Consider the following 26692-nt stretch of genomic DNA (forward strand, 5'->3'; position numbering starts at 1 on the left):
TTACCTGGTAGATGATGACATTTATAAAGAAAAATGGATCCAAAAAGCGAGGCATTGTTTTTCAGAACCAAACATTTCCCACTTGAGCTTCTACATAGAGTGAGTCCTATACCTAGCCCCAGTCTCTTCAAAACAATTTTTTTTTTTTCTGAGACTATTACCTCTTTGGTAGTGCTATGCTCTTCAATAATATGGTAAGACAAAATACAGAAGCAGAACATATGCAGTAATTTCTCAATAGGTACACAGAAGAATGGATATAAATCTGTAAGAATTAATAGGAATAGCTGCTACTGACATGGTCTGACTGTATTATCAGAATCATTTTCAAAAAACTAGAAAGTATGTAAATACGTGGAAATGGTTTTCTTAGTTAAGTTTGTAGATATTCGCTGTGTTAGTACTTTCCATATTTAACTTCAAGGCAGGTTTTTATAATAATAATTGATCAAAAATATTTGCCTATAGAAGCAACCAGAAGGGCAACTGGTTAGAATGCATTGCTCTGAAAATGTACATTTTTATATAAAACCACTTGGGAATAGATGATACCAGTTAATATTGGCCCCTCTGTAGTCCAATCTATCTTTTATTAACAATGCACAGAAAGTGAAAGGTGATGGATAAAAGCAGCACTAAGACGTTGTCTGAAGGCGAAACTTTCTGAAGGTTAAATACAAAGTCAAGGAGGGGCAGCTGGATGGCTCAGTTGGTTGAGCGTTTGACTCATGGTCTCACAGTTTGAGTTCGAGCCCTGCACCAGGCTCTGCGGTGACAGCTCTGAGCCTGGAGTCTGCTTCAGATTCTGTGTCTCTGTCTCTCTCTGCCCCTTCCCTGCTCACACTTTGTTAATCTCTCTCTCAAAAATAAATAAACATTTAAAAAATCTTTTTTTAAATATAAAGTCGAAGAATGGCACGGAATTCTTGATTCCTCTCTGCATTTTATATTCATATTTTATGTGACAATGAAATATTTATTTTTGTTTCAATTATAATTGCTTCTTATTTCTTTTAATCTTCACTTCACTACTTGTTTCTTGATATAATTGCTTGGCTCTTCGCTCACGATCCAGAATTTCTTTGGGGAACAGGTTTTTCTCATCAAATACAGCGTTCAAAGCTACAAAATGATGAAGAAAATAACATGTAAATTATACTTGGTAAGAGGCCCAATTAAATGAAATAGTGGGGAGAAAATTCCCATTTGAATTCATCTGAAAATGTGTATGTTTCTAACACCAAGAGTGTATCTGGGGGGATTTTCTCTTAAGTTCCTGCTATTTCTTTGACTTCGGTTTAAATTAAAAAGCTAAATTTTAACAGAGTTTGTTCTATTAGTGTATTTATATCATGATGATTTCCACCACTTTCAGTAGAAGACTAAAGAAGCTTGTGTTTTCCATTTTTGCTTTTTCATCTACTTAGCAGCTATCAAAGACTCATAATAAGCCAAGAACAGATTATTCTGTATTGAAATAAGACAATGAAAACAATCAAAACACAGTTTGACTGTCTGCACCACTAAACAAGCTCTTCTGCAATCACGTCCTTATAAGATACTTTGATCTACAGGGATCTGTGGCTTCAGAAAAAAAGAGCCAAATTATCCCCCATGAGTGGCCGTCTTATGCATCAGTGAGATGTAGGAGGAAATTGTGCCATGCATTCGAGAAAATAATTTTGGCCTTTTGCTTAATTCTATCATTTCAACAAATGGTTACTGGATGTATATTATGCACAATGTCCTATGCTTGGGCATAAATGAGGCACAGATATGACTCAGTCGCAGGCCTTCTTCCAACTGGTAGAAAGCAGGCACAGTGCCCAAATGACCAAAATATCAAGTACAATAAGTTACAGTTCTGAGAAAATAGGAGCAACAGAAATTTTGGTTAAGCATATAAAGAGATTGTAACAATATGCAGAGATCAGAGGGAAAGCTTGAAGAATTAGACACTATTTGAGGCAGATTTTGAAGTCCAGATAGGATTCTAATTGATAAGAAGGGCCACGGAGGTGAAGAAGGGTTAGTAAGAGGGAAAGGAAATGTCAACGAGAGAGAACAAAGCAAACCAAAGTGTGGAGAAACAAGAGCCACCGTTCAGGTAATTCTGAATAATTCAGTACAATGTGACCAAGGTTCAAAACAGAGAGAGAATGAGGTTGGAGCGGGACAAAGGAATACTTTAAATGGCAACCCCGAGGAATATGAAATAAACTACATAAACATTGAACAACTTCACCGTATACTGCCATCTTTATATATATGAACTAGGAGGAAAAAACAAAAAACAAAAAACAAAAAAAACCCTCTCCACTTCCCATATAAACATGATTGTATAAGTCAATATCCTTCCCCATTTTCTCTCGAATATTTTACTAGAACAACCAGGAAAAATGAAAACAAATAATAATTTGGCAAACAAACTCCACGTGAGTGAAGCCCAAAGATAGAGGTAACCTGCAGCCTGCAAAATAGGAACAAGGGCAGCCAAAGAGCTGTTACAGGAGATAAGGTGATGAGTCTGAAAGTGTAAGAAGGCCAGCAGCCACAGCATCTCAGAAAGTTCTAGCAAAAAGACACTGACTAAAGGTGAGGGGCTCACCCTGCAGTACAAATGCTTTATCTTTCATTTATATCTATGGATGCAAACAGAGGTGAACAAGGCCGGAAGCAAAAGCCCTCCACGACACCTTGTTTGGTTCAGAGACACAGATGAGGCAGGGCTACGTGAAGAATCACGCACATGAGCCATTTTTTTCCTAAAAGCAGTTTGCCTGTCAGTTGTAAAAACTGAAGGCCACTCCAATCCCACACCACAAACTCTCCCCTAGGGACCTACTACAAACTTCAGGTCTAAAAAAATCCAACTCATTAAAACTAATTAAGACAGGAAATTTAAAAAAATGGCATAGAGTGGACACAAAGGACTATAAGCAAAATTAGAAACAAAACAAAACAAACTTCAAAAAGGGCAGAAGAGGGGCACCTGGGTGGCTCGGTTGAGCGTCTGACTTTGGCTCAGGTCATGATCTCACGGTTTGAACTCCAGGTAGGTCTCTATGCTGATAGCTCAGTGCCTGGAGGCTGCTTCAGATTCTGTGTCTCCCTCTCTCTCTGCCCCTCCCCTGCTTGCTCTCTCTCTCTCTCTCTCTCTCTCTATCTCAAAAATAAATAAAAACATTAAAAAAATTTTTAAAAGAGAAGAATGAATCAATACATAAACTACCTCCAGAAATACGCTGCCACGCTGGCCAGATAAATATTGTTACTAAGCGCTTTGTCACAAACTATATTTTAAAACTCGAAAAAGCACTTATTTCTGTAAAGGAAGATCACAGAGCAGAAGTGAAAGAGCTCCGGAAATGTCACAACAGGAAGTGAGGAAAGTGAGCTGGCAGAGCTCAGGAAAAATCTCACAAGTGAGATTTTCACTCACAAGTGTGTGGTAACATAATGGGAAATGGAGTTTACAAATGAGACAAACAAATATAATAAGGTGAAAATGAAAAGAAGAGAAATGAGAGAGGAAAGTGACACTGAAAAAGAAATAGATTCAACCAACACAACAATCAGATGAGTCCTTCAGAACGAACACCAAAATGGAACAAATATTTGAAGGTATTATGTGTAAAGTTTTCCTTAAATTAGAGACAATCTGACATACACAGGAAGGACATACTGTGGCACCAGGAATAACAGAATCAGAAGTCAAACCGAAGCACATCTTCGTCAAATTATTAGACTTTAAAGATAATCATTTGGCAGCCAGACAAAATGATCAAGTCACTTAAAAGGAGAGAAATGTGTATCTTGCATTAGATATCTTCACAGCAATGATCAATACCAGAAGAGAGAGCGACGCCAACAAGAAAATCAAGGAAAGTACGTGTGGAGTGTGGATATTATACACACTCAAGCTGCGCCTCAAATCTAAAAATACAAAAGTTTCAACAAATCTAAAAATGCAAATTTTCAACATTCAGGAAATTCGGGGACTGTTGTTTCTAAGAGACCTTTTCGAGAAAACTACTACAAAGTAAACTGATGGATGACTGAGGAAAATTTAGAAAAAGACTTAGTGGAGAGTGCTGTATATTTTTACATGTAGAAGTGAGATTAAAATAATATGAAGCGTAGGATAACAAAACAGACAGTAAATGCCACATGCCTGACAATGTCAAAATGATACAATTTAACAAAAACTGGAACGATTAGGGAGAAGCTTCATTCATGATAAATCAGCAACAGCTAAGAAACAAAGCACTTAAACCAACAAGTCAAGGAATAGTAGTATAAATACATTTAGCAAAATAAAAGAAGCACAAAAAAAGATCACATTGGTGAATAAAATTAGGTGGTAGAGGGGCACCTGGGTGGCTCAGTCGTCAAGGGTCCGACTTCAGCTCAGGTCATGATCTCACAGTTTGTGAGTTCGAGCCCCGCGTCAGGCTCTGGGCTGATGGCTCAGACCCTGGAGCCTGCTTCAGATTCTGTCTCCCTCCCTCTCTGTTCCTCCCCAGTTCACACTCTGTCTCTCACTCTCAAAAATACATAAATATTAAATTAAAAAAAAAAAAAGAAGAGAAAGAGGGGAGTGAAGAAACATGCTCATTTTATCATTAGTCAACATGGATGTAATGGTTACTGTCCTAGAAAACTGAAGGGCTAGAAGACTTATACCAACCTATGAGTATAAAGTTACCACTAGAATGTATAATACCCTCCCCAAATAAAAACAAAGAAAAAATTACAGATCCAGTGAAAACTTTAAAACCCATATAACCAATGAATGACATAAAAAAGAGTGTGAGAAATATAAAACCAAACAATATATAATGTATATTTTTATATATAATATATTGACAAATTTAAATGTGCTCAATATCATGATCATAAAAATTATTTTTTAGCTGGATCAAAAGCAAAACCCAGCACACATCTAAAATGAAGTGACTCCAAAAATTTGAAATGGAAGGATTTGAAAAGTATACCAGGAAAATCAAAACCCAGAGAAAGCAGAGGTCAAAATCTAAAATCATCAGTGCATACAGAAACCCTCAAAGGATACACTGAGACTCATATTGCTTCTGCACAGAAAAGGAAACAATCAGCAAAACTAAAAGGCAACCGACAGAATGGGAGAAGATATTTGCAAATGACATATCAGATAAAGGGTTAGCATCCAAAATCTATAAAGAACTTACCAAACTCAACACCCAAAAAACAAATAATCCAGTGAAAAAATGGGCAAAAGACATGAATAGACACTTCTCCAAAGAAGACTTCCAGATGGCCAACCGACACATGAAAAAATGCTCCACATCACTCATCATCAGGGAAATACAAATCAAAACCACCATGAGATACCACCTTACACCTGTCAGAATGGCTAACATGAACAACTCAGGCAACAACAGATGTTGGCGAGGATGCGGAGAAAGAGGATCTCTTTTGCACTGTTGGTGGGAATGCAAGCTGGTGCAGCCACTCTGGAAAACAGTATGGAGGTTCCTCAAAAAACTAAACATAGAACTACCCTACGACCCAGCAATTGCACTACTAGGCATTTATCCACGGGATATAGGTGTGCTGTTTCGAAGGGACACATGCACCCCCATGTTTATAGCAGCACTATCAACAATAGCCAAAGTATGGAAAGAGCCCAAATGTCCATTGATGGATGAATGGATAAAGAAGATGTGGTGTATATATACAATGGAGTATTACTTGGCAATCAAAAAGAATGAAATCTTGCCTTTTGCAACTATGTGGGTGGAGCTGGAGGGTATAATACTAAGTGAAATTAGTCAGTCAGAGAAAGACAAAAATCATATGACTTCACTCACATGAGGACTTTAAGAGACAAAACAGATGAACATAAGGGAAGGGAAACAAAAATAATATACAAACAGGGAGGGGGACAAAACAGAAGAGACTCATAAGTATGGAGAACAAACTGAGGGTTACTGGAGGGGTTGTGTGGGGGGCGGCTAAATGGGTAAGGGGCAGTAGGAATCTACTCCTGAAATCATTGTTGCACTATATGCTAACTAATTTGGATGTAAATTTTAAAAAATTAAATTAAATTTAAAAAAAAAAGAAACTCATATTAGTGGATTCCAGAAATAAGTGATACCGGAAACTGAACAAACCAGTGTGATAGAGGAGAGGGAGATTTCTCACTGAATAATTTTTCTTATGTTCTAATATTTGACCGTGTATATTTTGGTTTTTAGCAATAGCACAAAAATGAATAAACCTGGACTATCTCTTAAGCAAAGCTACAAATGAAAATACTTTCCATTTGTCTAATCCCAGCAGTGTAAGATACATGGATTTCTGTATATTAGCCATTGATTCTGCCCTGTATGCCTGCGGATTAGCATTTGAGAATCATGAGACATTCTGAATGCCTTAGAGCTCTCCTGAAATCCACTATGAAAGCCAGAAATTTCCTTTTGAAATAAACTCTCACTGTTTTATTGAGATTTGTCTCTCAACTAGATGAGGAATTTCTACATAATTGACTGGGTTTCAGGACAGTTATACCAATAACTAACTGATAGGGCCTTGAGAGAAAATCTTGCCCAAGTAAGTCATTTTTTGTTTAGTTAAAAAAAGGTGATAAAAAATTCATATGCAGGGGCGCCTGGGTGGCTCAGTCGGTTAAGCATCTGACTTCGGCTCAGGTCGTGATCTCACAGTCTGTGAGTTCGAGCCCGGCGTCAGGCTCTGTGCTGACAGCTCAGAGCCTGGAGCCTGTTTCAGATTCTGTGTCTCCCTCTCTCTCTGCCACTCCCCTGTTCACGCTCTGTCTCTCTCTGTCTCAAAAATAAATAAACGTTAAAAAATAAAAAAATTTAAAAAAAAATTCATATGCAAGTGTGGATCCTCGTTTCCTGGGCCCAAAGCTTACAAGTTGGGGGGGGCTTTCTTAAAGAAAAAATATAAAGTTACAAATATATAATTATTCATAAAACTAGCTATTTATTTGGGATGAGAAAATAAATCTCAACAAACTATTAAAGTTTTGTAGACTTGGGTCCTTTTATTCTGAGATTTCTCTTAGGAAACGCACCAGAAATGCTTACCCGGAAGTGATTCCTGCTTGCAAGTGGGGCTTCCTGGAACCGGGAACAATAAAACTTCCAGCAACTATTAATACTCACAAGGGTGTTTGCATATGAGGCCTATTAAAACTTCTTGGCTCACTGGCAAACTCTTTTATTTGGCAAAAATGATGTCATTAACCTAACACCTTCTAAATGGATAATGGTAATCAATTCATCTTAGTATTCAAAGTAACAACATCTGCTAGGTTTATGGCACAATGTTTTCATATGATGATGTGAGGGAGTCTGCAATGGAATGTGTGATGTATCTAAGAGACCATTAACCATTTATTGAACTTATTTAAGATTATAAAAGAATGCCTTTAACCTTGCTGTGATAACTTGTTTTCATGAAGTATTAACTGGCAAGGCTAAAGCTCCCAGTTATTCAATCAAACATTAATCTAGGTGTTTCTCTGAAGGGATTTTGCAGATATAATTAAAGTCCCTAATCAATGGACTTTAAGTAAAAGAGATTATCCAGGATAATCTGGGTGAGCCAGATTTAATCAGCTGGAAGGCCTTAAAAGCAAGGCTGGGGCTCCCCGAAGACACAGAAAAAATTCTACCAATGGACAAGAGTTTCTTCCTGTATCCATGGAGTTTCAAACTCACCTTTCCTGGCTGCCTGTGGACAACAGCTTTAACCTGTGCCCACTCTGCCCATGATCTTCCCTTTCTCACTCAGTCCTACTCATTTTGGGTTTGCTCAAACCAAATCAGCCCCCACAGTCCCATAGGCCAATTCCTTGTCATAAATTTCAGTATATGGTCCTGCTGGTTCTGTTTCCCTGAAACCTGACTGGTACACTTGCCATAAAGGACATTGTGTACTATAGGACAATTGTGAAGGGCAGGTGTTCCTATTGAGACAAACAGACTGGTTTGTCAAGATTCTGATGGTTTGTGGGGCGCCTGGGTGGCGCAGTCGGTTAAGCCTCCGACTTCAGCCAGGTCACGATCTCGCGGTCCGTGAGTTCGAGCCCCGCGTCAGGCTCTGGGCTGATGGCTCAGAGCCTGGAGCCTGTTTCCGATTCTGTGTCTCCCTCTCTCTCTGCCCCTCCCCCGTTCATGCTCTGTCTCTCTCTGTCCCAAAAATAAATAAACGTTGAAAAAAAAAAAGATTCTGATGGTTTGTGACTAGAGTCTGTTGGGATATTCCATGTGAAGAAAATTTGTGTTTATTCAAATATATAGCTGATCTTAAAGCACTCTCAATATCTCAATAATACAATAGGTATTATATGGGACCTCAAGTCTCCCACTTCTTGCCCTCAACAAATTACTTTGAATCTTGAAGAGTATTTGGTTTAGAAGGGCTAGTAACGGTTAATGTACATTAGCCTCTGAAGGCTTCCCTTCACACCTAAATCCAAATTCCTTGTGCAAGCTACATGGCCCCACATGACCGGATCCCTAGCCTCTTCAATCTCATTTTGTACCAGTCTCCATCTCTCTCACACTACCCCAGCAACAGCGACTTTCTTTCTGCCCCCAGAACATGTCAACCCTGTTCCCAACTCAATAGTTTTACACTTCTGGATAATTTCCTTGGAAAATTCTACCCCTAATATTTAGTGGGAGTGCTTTCTTTCAGGATTCAGCTAAAAAATCAGAGGAACCTTTGCTGATGCCCCCTAGTCATGTCTTATCACATTATTGTGCTTTCCTCATGACTCTTACCTCTTACAATATCGTTATCCAATCTTATCTTCTTATATTTACTTATTTATTGTCTGTCTTTCCCCTAGGTGGTAAAGTCAACAAAAGCAAAGATCTTGTCTGCCTTTATACCTCATATATTCATAGTACCCAGCATTGTGTCTGGTACACGGAAATATTAAATGTGTGTGTGTGTGTGTATATAAACTAAATGAACAAATTTAAATGAGTAAATAATAAATGAATATATATATATATATATATATATATATATATATATATATATATAATAAATGAACAAATGAATGAAGATACCTCCAGGAATGCAAAGGGTGGGGCTCACTTCTCAAACTTTGGAATTCTTGCATTCTACAGACCTGAGAAAGGTGGTTCTCCGTGTCATGTATCCATGTATCCATCCACTTACCACAGCCCCTGCTCTTAAAAATCAATATCTAATGTTATGGGTAACCATTTACATTTACCATTTCCTACCTGGGAAAATGTGACATTTATACCTTCACCCCTTCATTTTATAGGTGGCTGTCCAACAAGGTTTGTTATAATGATACCCAAAAGGTGTTTTAAACGTCATGAAAATGAGTGCTCGCTTCGGCAGCACATATACTAAAATCGGAACGATACAGAGAAGATTAGCATGCCCCCTGCGCAAGGATGACACGCAAATTCGTGAAGCGTTCCATAGTTAAAAAAAAAAAAAAAAAAAAAGGTCATGAAAATGAAAGATGTGGTGGTCATGAAGCTATTAAAACATTTCCAATAAAATGAAAGGATTCAGTGAACGTAGTAAAGCAAAGTTAATCTTTTATCGTCTGATCCTTCCCTTGTCCCCTGATTGGCAACCAACCATATTAGACAAGCAATAATGGCAAAGCTCACAAAGGCATCCTGGCAAGAAAGGACTTGATGGCGATCTAAACATAGCACTGCAATTACCAGCTGTTGTTTGTTGATGAATATACAGTATTCTGAAAACCTTCTAATTCACATCCTGCATCCTATTCTAAGTCCTCTAGATAACTACTTCTCAAACTTTGATGTGCATGAGAATCACCTAAAAATCTTGTTAAAATGCAGATTCTGATTCAATAGAGCTGAGCTGGGGCCTGTGCTGCTACATTTCTAGCATGATCCCAGGTTGTGCCCATGCTATTATCTGCTGACCAAGTTTCTAATTCCCGAATATAGACTCTAGATCAGTATAGCCACGCTGTCATTCAACTTCAGCCATCATTGAATAACAATATGGTACCAAAGCAAAACGTTGTTGGCAAGGTGGTGAGGATTGGTCTAAATGCTTTAACAGTCTTCATATAATGCTTAAATGACTGTGGTTCAGGACCTGTTGAACTTTTTTTTAAGACTCAATTTTTTTTTTATTTCAGATTTTAATGTATTTGAACTTTAGTTTACATAGGGATAAAGTCTCAATTTTCCAAGAGCAGTTTTAGGTTTAAAACAAAATTGAAAAGAAGGTACAAAGATTTCCCATATATCCCCTGCCTCCATACATGAATAGCCTCCCCCTTTATCAACATCACTCACCAGAATGGTACATGTTTCCCCGAGAATGAATCTACATTGGCTCATCATAATCACCCAAAGTACATAGTTTACATAAGGGTTCACTATTTGTGGTGTACATTATATAGGTTTGGAAAAAAGAGTAATAACCTATATCCCTCACTATAATGTCGTACAGAGTATTTTCACTGCCCTAGAAAACCCTCTGCTCCCATTCGTCTTATCTCCCCTTCTCTGGAAACCACTCATCTTTTTACCATAGTTTTGCCTTTCCCAGAATGTCATGTAGTTGGAATCATCATATGTACCTTTTCAGATTGGCTTCTTTCACTTAGTAACATTCATTTAGGATTCCTCCGTGTCTTTTCATGGTTTAATAGCTCATTTCTTTTTAGTGCTGAATAATATTCGATTATCTGGGTGTACCTCAATTTATTTAGACATTTACTTAGTGAAAAACATCTTAGTTGCCTCCAAGTTTGGGCAATTATGAATAAAGTTGCTTTAAACACCCATGTGCAGGCTTTTGTGTGTATGTAAGTTTTCACCTCCTTTGGCTAAATACCAAGGAGCATGATTATTGGATTAAATGGTAAGAGTATGCTTCCTTTGGTAAGAAACTGCCAACTGTCTTCCAAAGTGGCTGTACCATTTTGCATTCCCACCAGCAATGAATAAATTTTCCTGTTGCTCCATGCCCTCGTCAGCATGTGATGGTGTCAATGTTCTAGATTTGGGCCATTCTCACAGGTGAGGAGTGGTATCTCATTGTTGTTTCACTTTGTATTTCCCTGATGATATATGTGGGGCATCTGTTGAACCTTTTAACAGATGCTTTTCACATATTAACAATGTCTGTCTTGTAGGACCCAAATTTTGGTGTGTGTGTGTGTGTGTGTGTGTGTGTGTGTTTGACTTTCAAGATAATTTAGTGCTATCATATAAAGATATAAAATGATAAGAAGGAATTCCACTTCTAAGATGTCTGTTTTATGCCCATTCTTTAGTTATTTAAAATTTCCTGAGGTGCATCACACATAACGGTCTCTCATTTCTTACTTAAAGTGAATATATCTCTACATGCTTTCATGCTTCCTTTTTGTATTTAAAAAATTTTTTTTTTCAACGTTTATTTATTTTGGGGACAGAGAGAGACAGAGCATGAACGGGGGAGGGGCAGAGAGAGAGGGAGACACAGAATCGGAAACAGGCTCCAGGCTCTGAGCCATCAACCCAGGGCCTGACGCGGGGCTCGAACTCACGGACCGCGAGATCGTGACCTGGCTGAAGTCGGACGCTTAACCGACTGCGCCACCCAGGCGCCCCACCTTTTTGTATTTTAATTATTTGTTCCAGTGAGAAATTTCTCACAATATCAGTGATTTTTTTCTTTATTGGTACTAGATTTAAGATTATATTCTAAAGCAAAAACATAGTAAATTAGATTTTACTAAAAGCCTGTGTGTATACTTTCACCCTATAGTTTAAGAACGATGCAGAGAATTTTGTGTTGCAATGGAAAACCACACATTGCCTCTACTACACCCTTCCGAGCTGTCAGTCTGGCTGCTGAGTTCACCACTGTTGAGCTATTTTGTCCCTCTTTGTAAATTGCAGGTTATCCTGCCAATGGATACACAAATTCTGTCTCATCTGGTAGAATTTTTTTTTTCATGTTTATTTATTTATTTTGAGAGAGGGAGAGAGAGAGATCATGAAATAGCATGCATGCACACAAGCAGGAGAGAGGCAAGAGAGAGAAGGAGAGAGAGAATCCCAAGCAGACTCTGTACCGTCAGCACAGATCCTGATGCAGGTTTTAATCTCACAATCATGAGATCATGACCTGAGCCAGAATCAAGAGAGCCGGACACTTAACTGACCCACCCAGGCGCCCCCTCTGGTAGAGTTCTAATTGACTTCCTCTCCTGCTTTGGAAACACGTTTTGGAATCTACCTGCAGATTGGACTGGAGACTGTTAACATGCACAAATTGTCGGTTATTACAGATTTTCAAATTTTCCAGTTCCCTTCAGTATCTGACTACAATACTCCAAATGAACTTTCCCGGTTCTTCTCACACCCGACTAAAACTGAGAACTAAAACCCAACAACCCAAATCCCTATCTAGACTCTACGCTGCCTGCCACTGTGCTTTTCTCTCAGGATCTCTTCAGGATCCAGAACAACTGACCTTTGTCACCAACTCGCAACATATGGCTCAACTGGTTTTGCAGGAGCAACACCAATGAGAATCCCTGAGGGACCACTTCTGAGACCATGCTTTGTGCCTCTAGGAGGTTTATGATCACCTCTGGGTTGCTCCATGATGAGACATATTCCTTCCTCTTTTTTTTTTTTAATTTTTTTTTTAATGTTTATTTATTTCTGAGAGAGAGACAGAGCATGAGCGGGGGAGGAGCAGAGAGAGAGGGAGACACAGAATCCGAAGCAGGCTCCAGGCTCTGAGCTGTCAGCACAGAGCCCGTTGCAGGGCTTGAACTCACAGACCGCGAGATCATGACCTGAGCCGAAGTCAGACGCTCAGCCGACTGAGCCACCCAGGCGCCCCTATTCCTTCCTCTTAAACAAAAGAGAGGGACTGACAGTATTGAACTTTACCTGAGCCCTGTACTCCCTCCCGGAAAGCAGAGACAGTTAAGAAACTCCTCTACTATTATGTGTTTGGGAGACAAATAACAGTAAAGGAGGACTCTGCTCTCCTACTGCGAGATAAGACCCTCTGTGCCTGTCCCCAGAAGTCTAGTAAGACTCATGGATTCACTAACCCGTCTCTGTAACAGGTCAGACCCCTTTCCTTTCCTTTGAGACATTCCTTTTAGCAAATATTCTCCCTATGCAATAGCTTGCAATAAAGTCATCTCTTTAATTGTCCTGTTCATTTTGTCTTTGCCAAAACAACAACAACAACAAGAACAAAACAATTCACCTGAGGTATAGCCAATGGAGCATCCTCTCTACATTGAAAAATTTAAAGATTTTACAGATACAGTATAAATGGGTTCTAGGGAATTTATTGGTGAAACCTGACCCAGAGACATTTCCAAGTCACTTCTAGGTTTTTGAATAAGGCATATCAAAGAGGGGTTTCAAGCTGTTTGAGAACCCACAGGGAAGAGCTTGGAAGCTAAAGAGAGAGTATGAAAGATGTTTCAACTTGAAAGGGAAAGAAAGAGAATACAACAGGACATTAAAAACCCAGTAGGCAAGACTAAAAAAGTCACCAGGAGATTATGAAGTGTTTGAAAACTGTCCCGAGTTCCAAAGTGGTAGTTTAGAATATTGATAGTAAGTCTGGCAAAATGCCCCTCATCATACAATTGCCAAATAACCTTCCACACACTGTAATTACGGGGATGGCAGGCGTGTGTGGAAAATGCAGCACAAAGATTTAAGGCAGACCATTGTAATGAAATTGTGGAGGGGGGATACGTCGGTAATTGAGATTCTTTTTAAGTGCTCTTTTATTGTAACTTTTTTTTTTAATTCAGCAGCATCCTCCTGAAAAGAAGAACAATTTTAAATGAAAGTGATAAAAATAGGTACTATTATAGTAAAGTGGTTGATTTTAGAAATCAGCATATGAATAAGCTGCCCTGGGAATATGATTTGAACACCATTTGAACAAGGGAGAGGGCACCTAGAAATATTAACAACACGAACAACTAAATAACATGGCCACTGCTCACGTAGGGCCCAGAGAGTCCGTGCCACAGATTCTGCATAAAGAAAATAGGGACTTAGAGATGTCTAGTGCAATAACAATGGGACAATGACAACCCAATATTATCAATAAAGAACATGTATCAAATTCTCAGTAGGTGTCAGGCCCTATGCTAAAGGCTTCACCTGAATGATTTCACTTACTGTTCACAGCAACATGAGGATGGTAACTAATATGATGCCATTTTCATTTGAAGAAACTAAGGCACAGAGAGTTTAATTGACCTGTTCAAAGTCATAAAGCTAGCAAGTGATAGAGTCTTGGTTTGAAGCCAAATGTATGCTCAAAATTTTGCCTTTAGACCATTATTGCTTCGAGTCTCCCAAGTTTGATTCCCTTTATAAATGGAAATTCTCCCAAAAGACAACCATAGCCACCAACACCTTATAACTTCATAGGAATGATGACTGTAATTTCAAAAGATAGAAAATAACGTAAAGGGCCAGGCGTGGGGGAGAAAGCACAGAAACAGAGGTAAAATGGTAATAGGCCAGTTACCAATGGATTGCCCTCAGTTCCAAGTCCACTCTTCACTGCTTGCTTTGTGATAATGGACTGGAGCCCTATAAATATTTCTTTTGCCAACTGGTGTGACGTTGCTCCCTATCATGAGGGGATGCCAGCAGGACACTGGAGGAGAAGTGGATTTCTCTTACAAGTGGGTGCTCCTGTCACCATACTCCTGCAGGGCACTTTCTCCAGCACTAGACTCCTATAGTATGGACTCCCCCAGTACCAAGCCCCACAGTGGCTTTTCCCCTCCAGACTCCTATGATGCAGGCATGGCTGACTTCTCCAGAGCCCAGAATCAGCAGCTTTCCTTGTCACCCTTCAGGTAAGCTTTGCAGCAGAGTGCCACCCATCTGGCACCACCCGGTTGAATGGCTTTCCGTAACAACCCAAGAGGTGAGCAGAGGTCCACCACTGTGACTCCTCCCTGTGAACAGCCTCCCCTGCACTCCTTTGGTGGCTTTGCAGTGAGTTCTGAGGTGCAGCACCTCCCCGTGGATGGTTTCCCATGGCCACCCTGGGAGATTTTTGCCATGTCCTACCTGCGACAGCTCTGCCACCTTGCTATCCAGTGACACGAAGAAGCCTTCTCAAACAAGGTCTAGGTATCAGCCCTAGCTTGGATGGGCATCTTCCTTGGTCTATCTCAGGCTTGAGGGGGGAGTGGCTGTTCTTTAGATCTGCTATTCCCAAGTTCTTTAGAGTTCTCTTTACTTCCTACTAGCCAATTTTCTATAATACCCATGATTATATCTACAACCAGAAAAAGAAAATGAACTTAAATATAAAAGGAATGTTGAAACTTGCCTGTACTTGCTTTTCAGCTACCTCTCTGTATCTCTTTCCTACTATAGTCAGTTTCTTGGAAACATATTAGCTTTTTTCAGTTCATGTCCCAGCCACCTCCATCACAACATATTTTGAAAACTGACTCTAAACCATCTTCTCCTCCTGTATTTCCTCTCTCAATAATAGTTTCCCTCTCTCTCTCTCTCTCTCTCTCTCTCTCTCTCTCCCTCTCTCTCTCTCTCTCTCTCTCTCGGACATAGTTATCCAAGCTAGAAATCTGAAAGTCATTCACGTGCTTACCTATCATCATTGAACCTTTAAGTTCAATCTCCTTAGCATGTCTCAAATTAGTTACTTCCTTTCTAGGATCTCCATGGCTTCAAAATAATAACAGATACCATTTAATGAATGCAGCATATATGCTAGCCATTGTGCTGAAGTTAGCCCACACCACTTCAAAATCAGGTATGATTAGCCCCATTTTATACACGTGAAAACTGAGACTTGGTAGATTGTGTAATTTATCCGGATATAAACAACTAGTGAAAGGCAAACTAAAGATTCAAAAGCAGCTGGCTACAAACAATAAGCTCCTACTGCTCTAATATGCTGCCTTCAGTCTAACTCCATTATAATGCATCTACTACAGTTTCCAGAAAGCGTTGTAAAATGCGTACCCGGTCGTGTCACTTTCCTGTTTTAAACATTTCAGCAGAAATCTTTTTTTCTGAAGAGGTTTAATAGCTAGTGGTAGGTCATCCTTTTCATTTCACCAGACAGAACAACAAAAACAGGTAAATTACAGAAATAATATTTTCAAAGCTATCAGAGGGCGACGGAAGCAGAGATTATCAAATTAAAATTCCAGAGGCAGTAGAATCCCTCTTAGATGGGCTAAGATTGCCAAATATTTTCTTCTCTTTATGGGTTTATCACATCTGGGCAGCGCTAAGAAACAGGATTGTCAATAGACAAAGAGACGAGTTTTGATGACAATGTGGGTTAAGGTTTGACATATTGAAATCTAGAGAAATTCCACAATAGTCAGTTCCCTATAAGCTATTTTTTAACTGCTAGGGTGATGGAGACTGTGGATGGGACTGGAGAGGAATGTGTCCTGTAATCTTGCAGTACTTAGGAGACAATATATCAATAAAAGGAGAGGCTTAAAACAGACAGACATTCGAAATCAAAAGTAGACTAAGTCGACTGTAACCAAGCACTGACCAAGCTCAACTTGTAACTGAATCAACATGATGTACCCTTCATGTTCTCTGCCCAATTAAGGAAAGGGTCAACTACCTCTGGGAGAAAATAACATTAATTTCAGCATCTATAGATATTTTACACATAATTCCTGTCATACAATTTAAAATTATGCAAAATTACTAGACTTGCAAAGAAGAAGGAAAATGTGACCAATAACAAAGAAGAAAAAACAGACATTAGAAGCAGACCCCAAGATCATCCAGATATTGAGGTTAGCAGGCCCAGACTTTAAAATTACTATTATAAATATGTTAAAGAAAAAGAGATAAAGTTTGGACAAAAATGGATGAAAATGTGAATAATTTCAATTGAGAAGAACTAAAAAATGTATGTATGTATGTAAAATCTGAAATTGGGGCCTGATCACATGAGTTTAACAGCAGACTGGTGAAAGACAGGGTTAGTAATGCAAATACAAGTCAATATAAAGTACCCAAAATAAAGCTCAGAGAGGAAAATCAAATGGAAAGAAGAGAAGAATGTAAGAAACATTTATGATGTAAGGAGTGTTTAACATGTACAGAAATGCAATCCCAGAAGGACAGGAGAGTGAGAATTGGAAAGAAATTACAATCAAAAAGATAATGGCCAAGAATTGTCCAAACTTGAAGAAAGATTTATTCAAGAGTTCCTATCAACACCAAGCAATATAGTGAGAAAAGCATATTTATATCCATCATGATAAAACTTCTGAAAACTGAGGGTAAAGAGAAAAATCTGTAAAGAAGCCAGGTTAAAAAAAAAAAAAGATATTACACTCAAAGGAGCCACAATCATAATTAAAAAAAAAAATTTTAATGTTTATTTATGTTTCAGACAATGCGAGAGACAGAGTGCAAGCAGCAGAGGGGCAGACAGAGGGAGACACAGAATCTGAAGCGGGCTCCAGGCTCTGAGCTGTCAGCCCAGAGTCCGACACGGGGCTCGAACTCACGAACCATGAGATCATGACCTGAGCCGAAGTCGGACGCTTAACCAACTGAGCCACTCAGTAGCCCCAGGAGCCACAATCATATTAAAAACTGAATTTTAATCAGGAATTATGGGAGCAAGGAAACAATGAGATGCTATCTTTAAAGAGCTGAACAGAATTTAAAAAATCACTGGTATTTAGAGTTTTAAACCCAGTGAAAATATCCTTCGGAAGTCAAAATAAAATAAATGCCTTTTTAAGACACATAAAATGACTCCCCAGTAGACTCACATTATAAGAAATACTGCAGGACATTCTTCAGATGGAAGGAATATAATCTCAGGTGGGAGCCTGCTATCATAAGAGGGATAAAGGACACAGAAAAGAGTATTGCAATCTTCTGAGTAATCACTAAAAGAATAATACAAAGAGATATAGAAACAGAAGAATTAATAGTAGAGATAAAATGGAATAATTCAAAATATTTGACTGAAACATTCTAATGGGTCCTCGTTTCTGATAAAATAAATGCCAAGGTCTTTAGCACAGCACACTAGGTACTCCAGAATCTGGCCCTATTTACCTATCTAGCCTTAATTCTTGCCATGCTCCTTCTAGAACCATTTGGGACTATGTGTAGCCCCCAGACATTTGGGACTATGTGTAGCTTCCGCAGCAACCCATGTCACTCCCACCACCTTACATTTGCATGTGCTGCTCCTTTGCCAGAAATATCATCCCCTTTTTTCCCTACCTGACTAATCTAATAGCAACTTGACTTTTAGTATCCAGCTCAACATAATCAAGTTTCTTAAAAAAAAAAAAAAAAAAAAAAGAACCATCTATGAATCTCCATGTGGTCTCACACTGGCCAGTGCATATTTCTGTCATAGTCCTTGGTATAAAACACAATTATTTGTTTCCTTATCTATTTTGACAACTAGTCTTCAAGATCATTGAAGGCTGGGCCTCTACAGGTTGACTCTGTCTCCAGCCTCTAGCACAGAGGCCAGCACAGAGAAGGCATTCAATATCTACCACAGAAAAGGTTACACACACAAATGAACAAACATTATCTCTATATCTGCTAGTTGAAGACTCTATAATATTATACAAAGCATGTTACAATCCTCCATCATCCTCAACAACTTTATTTTTAAAAAAAATTAATGTTTTTATTTATTTTTGAGACAGAGAGAGACAGAGCATGAGCAGGGGAGGGGCAGAGAGAGAGGGAGACACAATCTGAAACAGGCTCCAGGCTCTGAGCTGTCAGCACAGAGCCCGACACCGGGCTCGAACTCACGGAGTGCGAGATCATGACCTAAGCTGAAGTCAGATGCTTAACTGACTGAGCCACCCAGGTGCCCCAAGAACTTTATTTCTAAATAGCATACCAGTAGCTTAAACTCAACACCTTCTTTTTTTTTTTTTAATGTTTATTTATTTTTGAGAGACAGAGAAAGAGACAGAGCATGAGTGGGGGACAGGCAGAGAGGAAGACACAGAATCTGAAGCAGGCTTCAGTCTCTGAGCTGTCAGCACAGAGCCCGATGCAGGACTCGAACCCACAAACCACGAGATCAACACCTGGGCCCAAGTCAGATGCTTAACTGACTAAGCCACCCAGGTACCCCTCAAATTCAACACATTCGAAACTCAACTCTACTCATGTGTGTCAAATTCAACGTATCACTATCTGAAGTCACCCAATGCAGTCAACCTAGGATCATGTGGACTTCTGCCCTACTTCATCCCTGATGAATTTCCTTACATTGTTTCCTTCATCTTGACCTGCCCTTCTCCTCCTTCACCCTTTGGACTCCTGCTTCCCCTAAGTCCCAGCTCAGATGTGACCACCTCTCTGCATTCCTTCCTATGCCCCCACAGTTAATCTGGCTTCACCCTGGATGCTTCCACAGAATATGGTGTCACAAGTCATGCATTCTGTTGTCCTCAAAGTCTGCATCTGCCTCTCCCTTTAGTTGATGGAACTTAAAAAAAAAAAAAAAAATTCACTCATAGGGAAGGCAAATAAGTGGAAATACTGAAAAGAGAGCAAAGGATGAAAAGCTGAAGAAGAAAATAAAAAAGAGGGATGAAAAGATCTTTAAAAAAAAACGGTGGAAATTACAGGAAAAAAATTTATGTTGTGAAATCCAGGAGAAAAATTTTTCTTTGAAAACTTATTAGAGTATTTTAGGTATGTCCATCCAGCCATCTATCCGCCCCCCTCCCCGCCCCCCGCTCCGCACACGTACATCCACCTGCCCATAGAATTCTGCCTGCTGCAGAATGTACAAGGTTCCTCACAGGAACAGGACCTCGCATTGCTGAGGACAGGTGTTTGCTGCCCTCACTGCTGCCCTCTCCCACTTTCTTGTCCCCCAGCATCTGCATACTCTCTGTCTTCTATTTCCCTTGCCTCAATTCTGATCCCTCGCTCTCTCTTGGTTTCTTCCCGTGTTCATGTTCTACGTCTCTACTGTCTTTACACTTTGTCCTGGCTCTGGGGATCTTTTCTTACTGTCTGTTCCTCAGATTCTCATCTGTCTGTGACTCAGAAGGACAAGATAAATGCTCCCCATATTTATTTGTAAAAGATGAATCATCCTGGGGGGAAAAAGGCAGGATGATAGATTGAAAGCTCTGTCAGATGCACAAATGGCTATTTAGAGCCCTAAAGTTTATGGATTCATGGTTTTAAAAGAAATGAGCAGAAGCCATTAGATGACTCTCATGAGACCAAATAAATGATTATAAGTTTAGAAAAGAAAAACTCTGAGTAAAGGCAAAGGAAGCTGATAACAATTAGACTGGAAACCATGGCAATGAGGAATGACAGCTGTCCCTTGCTTACAAGTAGAATTAAAAAAAAAAAAAAAAATGTTGACCAGCTGCTCTCCTTTTCCATAGGGAACCAAGCAGAGACAAGAAGCTTAAACTTCCTCCAGCGTGGACATAAAAAACAAAACAAAACAAAACAAAACAACAACAACAACAACAACAACAAAAACCTCCTCCCTCCTAAAGGGTGATTATTTCTCAGGGATGATGTTGAACCCTCATCCCAGAAGATTTGAAAAATTTAGAGACCACAGATCTCAGATTGTTTGAGTATAGTTCTGATCATCTGACTGTGACAAGTTGGAAATGTGCACTTCATTAATTATTTTAAATGAGTTCCCCGCCAGGTCCATATGCTTTCTGAGTGCCTCACTAAGATTCAGGTTGTGCCGGCTGCACTCCCGGAAGGCCCCTCTATGCGGGGAGGATTTCTGCACCGAAACGCTTCTTCAAATCCTTAGGAACTTGGAAGCCTGTAACAGTCTGAAAATCAGAGCCTTCTTTTGCACATCTTGTTTCTGAATCTCCGGAGATTACTCACTTATATTTTCTAAGCTGAGCTTTCTTGTCCTCTCATGATATTAGCCCAACACTGCAGCTGGAAGTCTTGAACACAATGCACTTTAAGTAGCCTCTATTTACAGTGTTCCACATGCCAAGAACAAAACCAGATTGTCAAAGACTCGGTTCGAAAGCGGTCTTAGGTTATCTCTTTCTCTGGTATCAGTTTTGAAAATGAAGATTATTTGGGGAAGGGGGTTCTCATCCGTGGCAGACTCAAAATACATATTCGTGGCATACTGACTTCAGAAAACTGACAAAATAAAAATACACTTTTTATGTATTCCAGCCTGTTGGCTGCCCTTTTTGAGAGCACAGATCAACGGCCGAGCTATAAATCTTAGCAGTCAAACCACGCTTCCTTTCACTGCAACCTACAAGGCAAACATGTTACTTCCACGCTTTCCTACTTTGTTTTTTGAAGTGATTGAGTTGAATGGGGACAAATGATGGAGGGGTGTGGTGGCTGAGGACTTACTTTCGGAGAGCAGTGGAGGCTCTGGAATTTGGGAACACTTCTCCTTTGGCTCTTCCCTGAAATATTTCTCCGGGTCCCAAAGAAAAGCTGGTTTCGTCACTTCAGGCAGCTCTTTCAGGGCTCCGATACTTAATGACCTGAATGCACCTTGACGACAGTGGGTTTTAGGGGAGGGCAGGAAAAAAGTAGAGTATCATTAATTCCTCAGAAGGAGCTAGCACATTTCCAAGTTAACTTTTTAAAATGTAACCTTCCTGTTACTCAGCTGGTACAGCTGCAGTGATCAGCGATGCCGGCAAACACAGCTGTTCACGATGAATCCATGGTCCTTGTATTCAAAGGGACCAAAAGGAACTTGAGGCCCCCCTTTCATTTATTTTTTTAGTTGGACTCTTTTGCTATGTTCCCTTGAAAGTGTGTATTCTGCCATTTTGGAAGAGCTCCAGTTTCTTTTATCTGCCAGAAAACTGCATCTTTTGCGGGATGGAATCTTGTTTTCACCGTTCAACAACGTATCTAAAATTTTGAATGTGCAGGTACTTTTTAATTTCGCTAACATGTAAACCAGAGCTGTGCCATTGTATTTAAGATGCACACAATGAGACGACAGAAAGGAAAGGTCTTTTATTCCTGTGCCTTAAAGCAAAGTCTCGGACAATGGGAAAAGTTTTCGTTTTGCTTCACAGGATAAATGGGAAGTGCTTCGCTTGAGATGTGATTTTATGTTTGTTTGATTGTTAGCACTGCAAAGGTAGGAACTGTGCTTTTGTCATCATGGTGGTTCAGCACCTAAGAAAAGTGAGCTAATACATATTTAGCACTTGCTATGGGACTGAAAGGGCGGGCCTACGCCGGCCGACTCCATCTTGTTCTGTGTTCTCCACCTTGAGTGACTATGTCCCAGACATGACCCCTTTTCCGGGAAAATCGAAGAAACCTCAGACCGCGCCTCCTCCCCTTGAGTAACCTCCCGCTCACCCATTCAAACTTCCTGATCAAAACACGCCCAGCGACCTGCGTAACAGGACTCCCGACCCTTCCCCAGACAATCGGCTGAGGCCACAGCCATTACCTCACCAACTGCCCCTAGACCCCTATAAAACCTTTGTGCTTTTGAAACTCGCTCTCTCTCCCTGGTATCTCACCGCTGCGTTGGTGCAGGTAGGGGATTGAGCTCGAGCTAGCTCGAATAAAGGCTCTTTTGCTTTTGCATCGGACTCGGCTCCCTGGTGGTCTTTGGGGATCACGAATTCTGGGCATAACAGGACAAGTCATGTGCTATGTCAGCAGTTCTCAAATTTTGCCAGGCATCACCATCACCGGGAGAGCTTGTAAAAACATAAGCTGCTAGGGGCTCAGTAGGTTAAGCTTCCGACTCTTGATTTCAGCTCAGGTCATGATCTTGCAGTTCGTGGATTCAAGTCCTGCGTCAGTCTCCGTGCTGATCTATCCCTACCCTGCTCATGCTCTCTCTCTCTCAAAATAAATAAATAAACTTAAAAAAAATTTTTTTTAAACATAAGGTGGTATATATCACTCCCATTTCTGATTTACTAGGGTAGGGGTGGGGGCCCAGAAGGTACATTTGTAAGTTCCAGGTGATGCTCATGCTGCTGCACAGGGAACAGACTTTAAGAATCAATGTGTTATATCGAACCAAGGGAGACATCTTTACAACCTGTAAAGTATCAGTTCACCCTTCTGACAGATGAGGAAATCGCAGCCCAAGATATTGTAATAACTTGCCTGGAATTTACATAGCTGGTAAATGGCAGACCTTCAACATAAGCTCAAATACATTTCACTCCAAAGGTCATGCTCCAAGGCATAATAGCAATAATAATAAGAGTAACATTAGTAATAAAATTGTATACATTTCTATAATATGCCAGGTACTGTTGTATGTATAATATGCTTTATACATATTACCTCATGTAATCCTGACAAAAAGCCTATGGAGTAGATTTGTTTATAAATGTGCATTTAATATTAAATAACAATGTACGTTTTGGCAACAAAACTTCAGTAGAAATTCTAAAATCAACGTATTTACTCTATCAAAGTCTATCCCTTGGACATAAGTTGAAATAAGATTTACAGTGAGTGAAATAGTTTCATATAGTGGAGCTTTACGAAATTATTCTCATTACACTTCTAAATAATACCCTTCAGTATGATAACAACTCTTGTTTCAATTACTTTTTAAATAATTCTTTTTCTGGTTAGGCCAAACCAAACTAATATTGTTCTGTATAGCTTTGGGCTTCCTGAGGGCAAAAATATATTTTATTCATTTTCATCTCTTAAATACTTAGGGGACAGAATTAGCGTTCTGTGCCAACTCTATTTTGGATACTATAGTGGGCACTTTGTGTGTGTGTGTTTTCTGGCTTAGACCTTACACTTCAGCCATTTGTATGCTGTGCAGCCTGGGACAAGTCACAGTCTCTCTGATGTGTCTGAGCCTCACTTTTCTCCTTTGTTAAATAGAGATCACAGCACTTCACCTACCTTTATGAAGAAACACCAGCATTCCTGGCACATAGAGTAGCTGTTTGTTGTATGTCTACCAATCTATAAAATAACAACACTATAAAAATATGTCAACAGTGATTACTTACTGGATGATTTTTGTATAAATTCTCCCTTGTAAAGGTTATGTGTTTTTTTCTTCAAGATATTTCTTTCCTTATATTTTATACCTAAATTTATGACTTCTGATGGTCTGACACTGGAAGAAAATAACACAGGATGAAATACAATATCAACCACAAAGGATGAACAGGTACTTTCAGGCTTTAAATACATACCTTACTTAGACCAAAAAAAGAAAAAAAAAGAAGAAAAAAATCTTTATACTGTGGACCTAAGGGTCGATATTTGTTAACACTAATCAAGCCATATCTTTGAATAAAATGTCTGCTAGCCAGGTGATGATGTAAAAGGGTAAGAGCTAAGTTAAGGCCAAGAGGCTAGTTAAGCAAAGATTTCCATAGCAACTGGCAGGTCAGAGAAAAAACTATCCAGAAGAAAATTTCACAGAAAAACACACTATTCTTGCCCTGTGTACAAATTATATGGGCTAATCAGTGGTATGTGTCAAAAACTTAATGTGAGGCCTGAATCGTCACTTATGATATCCAAAATGCAAAAAAAGTTCAGTAGTTTTGAGGCTTATCATATGAATCTATAGGAAAAGTTTAGATTAACTTGACTCCATGGAAAATTTTTTCTCAGTAAAACAGAGGGAGTGTAATCATTATTTAGCTGTCCCTAATTCCTGCCAGAAAACAGGAAACGGTCTCAAATATAGTTAGCATCCACTGTGTAGACCTTCACCTTGATAGTGACAAGTTGCATTGCCAAAAATCATTATTCTTCTCTTGGAGGCATCAGGTCAGAAAACACACCCATTTTTTGCACAATTACTGCGAGCCCTGCGGCCTGCCCTCTCCCTGCACCTCCTCTCCTTGAGTCTGTTAGCCCTCATGGTTACTGCCCTCCCAGCCCCTAGCTTTTATTCTCAGTTCTGCTGCCTCCTGAGTAGCTGCAGAACCTCGAAATGTTTCCTATACTCTCAGCCTCAATTTCCTGCTCTACACAATGAGATTCTTACTGTGGTTTTAAAGGAGAGGAGATGGATGGCTGTTCAGCGATGTGCCTAATAAATAACAGTATTCAATAACTGTTCACTTCCTTCCTTATCCTCTGCTCTATTTGGGCGGTATTTCCCAAACTCAAGAGTTTAAAATATCAATGCAAGTGAAATTGAGTCTATGTATCTCAAAGTTAATATTGTGTGCTCTTTATACAGCTTTAAGTAGCGATTTATTGATTGCTTTTTTATACAGAAATAAACTTTTCATTTTAGAGTAATTTTAGATTTACAGAAAAGTTGTGAAGACGGTACGGAGTCCTGGTATATCCCTCACCCAATTTCCCTGTTGTTAACATCTTATATTACCATTTATCACAATTAAGAAGTCAATATTGGTACATTACTATGAACTAAACTCAATATTTTATTAGGATTTTCCTACTTTTTTCCTAATGTCCTTTTTCAATCCTAAGAAATCACATTATATTTAGCTTTCTGACTCCTTAGCTTCCTCTGGTCTATGGCAGTTTCCCAGACTTTCCTTGTTTTTCATGACCTTGACAGTTTTGAGGAATACTTGTCAGACTTTTTTGTAGAGTGTCCCTCAATTTGTGTTGGTCTGATGTTTTTCCTATGGTTAGATTGGGGTTATGGGTTGTGGGGAGGAAGACAATGGGGATGAAGTGCTATCTATTCTCACTACATCTTATCAAGGGTACATGCTATCACGCTGACATTACTGCTGATGTCAATCGTATCATTGGCCAAGGTTATGTTTGCTAAGCTTCTGCCCTATAAAGTTACTTATCCCTTCCTTTTCATATACTACACTCTAGAAGCAAGTTTCCAAGCACAGCCTATGTTTACGGGTGGGGGGGGGGGGCGGTGACAATGGGATTTAAGCTCTGTTTCCCTGATTGGGTGAAGTATCAACATAAATTATTTGAAAATTATAGATTTTTAAAGGAAATCCTTGGCATCGAAAAGACTAAAGGCAGGTGGCATGTTTTCCCCAAAGGACGCTATAATAGCTCCCTCAAAATGTGCTATCCCTCTTGAATAAGAGGGATATTTAGCCACTATCTGGGCCTGGAAATATTATTTAGCCACTATCTGGGCTTGGAAACTGCGAGAGTATCCAGACACAGTCATTTTCAGTAAGAGAACTTGTAACAATAAGAAGTTGGAGGTGGGTACAGGAAGGGTAGAGAGTGGTGCAGTTATACCTTGTAGTTATCACATCTAGAATATTTTTCCCCCCAGAAAAGTATTACTGTTACAAACTGAGGTACAAAATGTTGAGGGAGGCCTAGAAGTAAGGAGGTCCATCCTGGCACTAGATAATACCAGACCTTTATTTTCCCCAAACACTCTGAATTCTTTCCCACTTTTAGGCCGTTTGCTCCCTGGCTGTCATCCAGTGATACTAAAATCACTTTGTCTATCTCCACTAAAGAGTTTAATCCACAGAGGGAAAGGGGCAGGCAAAAACTAAGAGAGAATCTCCTGGGACTCACAACAAATTGTACTACTGAATTGACTGCCAAGGAAACATAGCCACAGTGATAAAGCTCTAACCAAAGGGCAGTTCTATGAACCACGAGACAGCAGAATCAACGTCATGTTCAAAGCCCAACATACTGCTTCCTTTCCATAG

At 39.5% G+C, this 26692-nt stretch overlaps 1 protein-coding gene and 1 non-coding gene across 3 annotated transcripts in view; one reads left to right on the forward strand and one right to left on the reverse strand.

The window, feature by feature from the left end:
* The window catches only part of WDR49 (WD repeat domain 49), a 153736-nt gene continuing 127044 nt past the window's right edge, over positions 1 to 26692 (reverse strand). The window contains exons 16-18 of one of the 2 annotated variants that reach the window (XM_025913596.2): positions 24059 to 24168; positions 21438 to 21584; positions 1 to 1122 (exon numbers count right to left, since the gene is read on the reverse strand). In XM_025913596.2, coding sequence (XP_025769381.2) covers positions 992 to 1122; positions 21438 to 21584; positions 24059 to 24168 — 388 coding nt within the window. In that variant the 3' untranslated portion in view covers positions 1 to 991. Of the gene's footprint in view, positions 1123 to 21437; positions 21585 to 22038; positions 22227 to 24058; positions 24169 to 26692 lie in introns of those variants that run through there. The other variant, XM_086674666.1, reaches the window with a different exon arrangement.
* LOC147577281 (U6 spliceosomal RNA) lies at positions 9384 to 9490 on the forward strand. Its single transcript, XR_015240561.1, has one exon. It is a non-coding gene; the product is annotated as a U6 spliceosomal RNA (small nuclear RNA).

This window comes from Puma concolor, chromosome C2 (assembly GCF_028749965.1).
Source record: "Puma concolor isolate L17-30 chromosome C2, mPumCon1.1.hap2, whole genome shotgun sequence".
In the NCBI taxonomy this organism is placed as follows: Eukaryota; Metazoa; Chordata; class Mammalia; order Carnivora; family Felidae; genus Puma; species Puma concolor.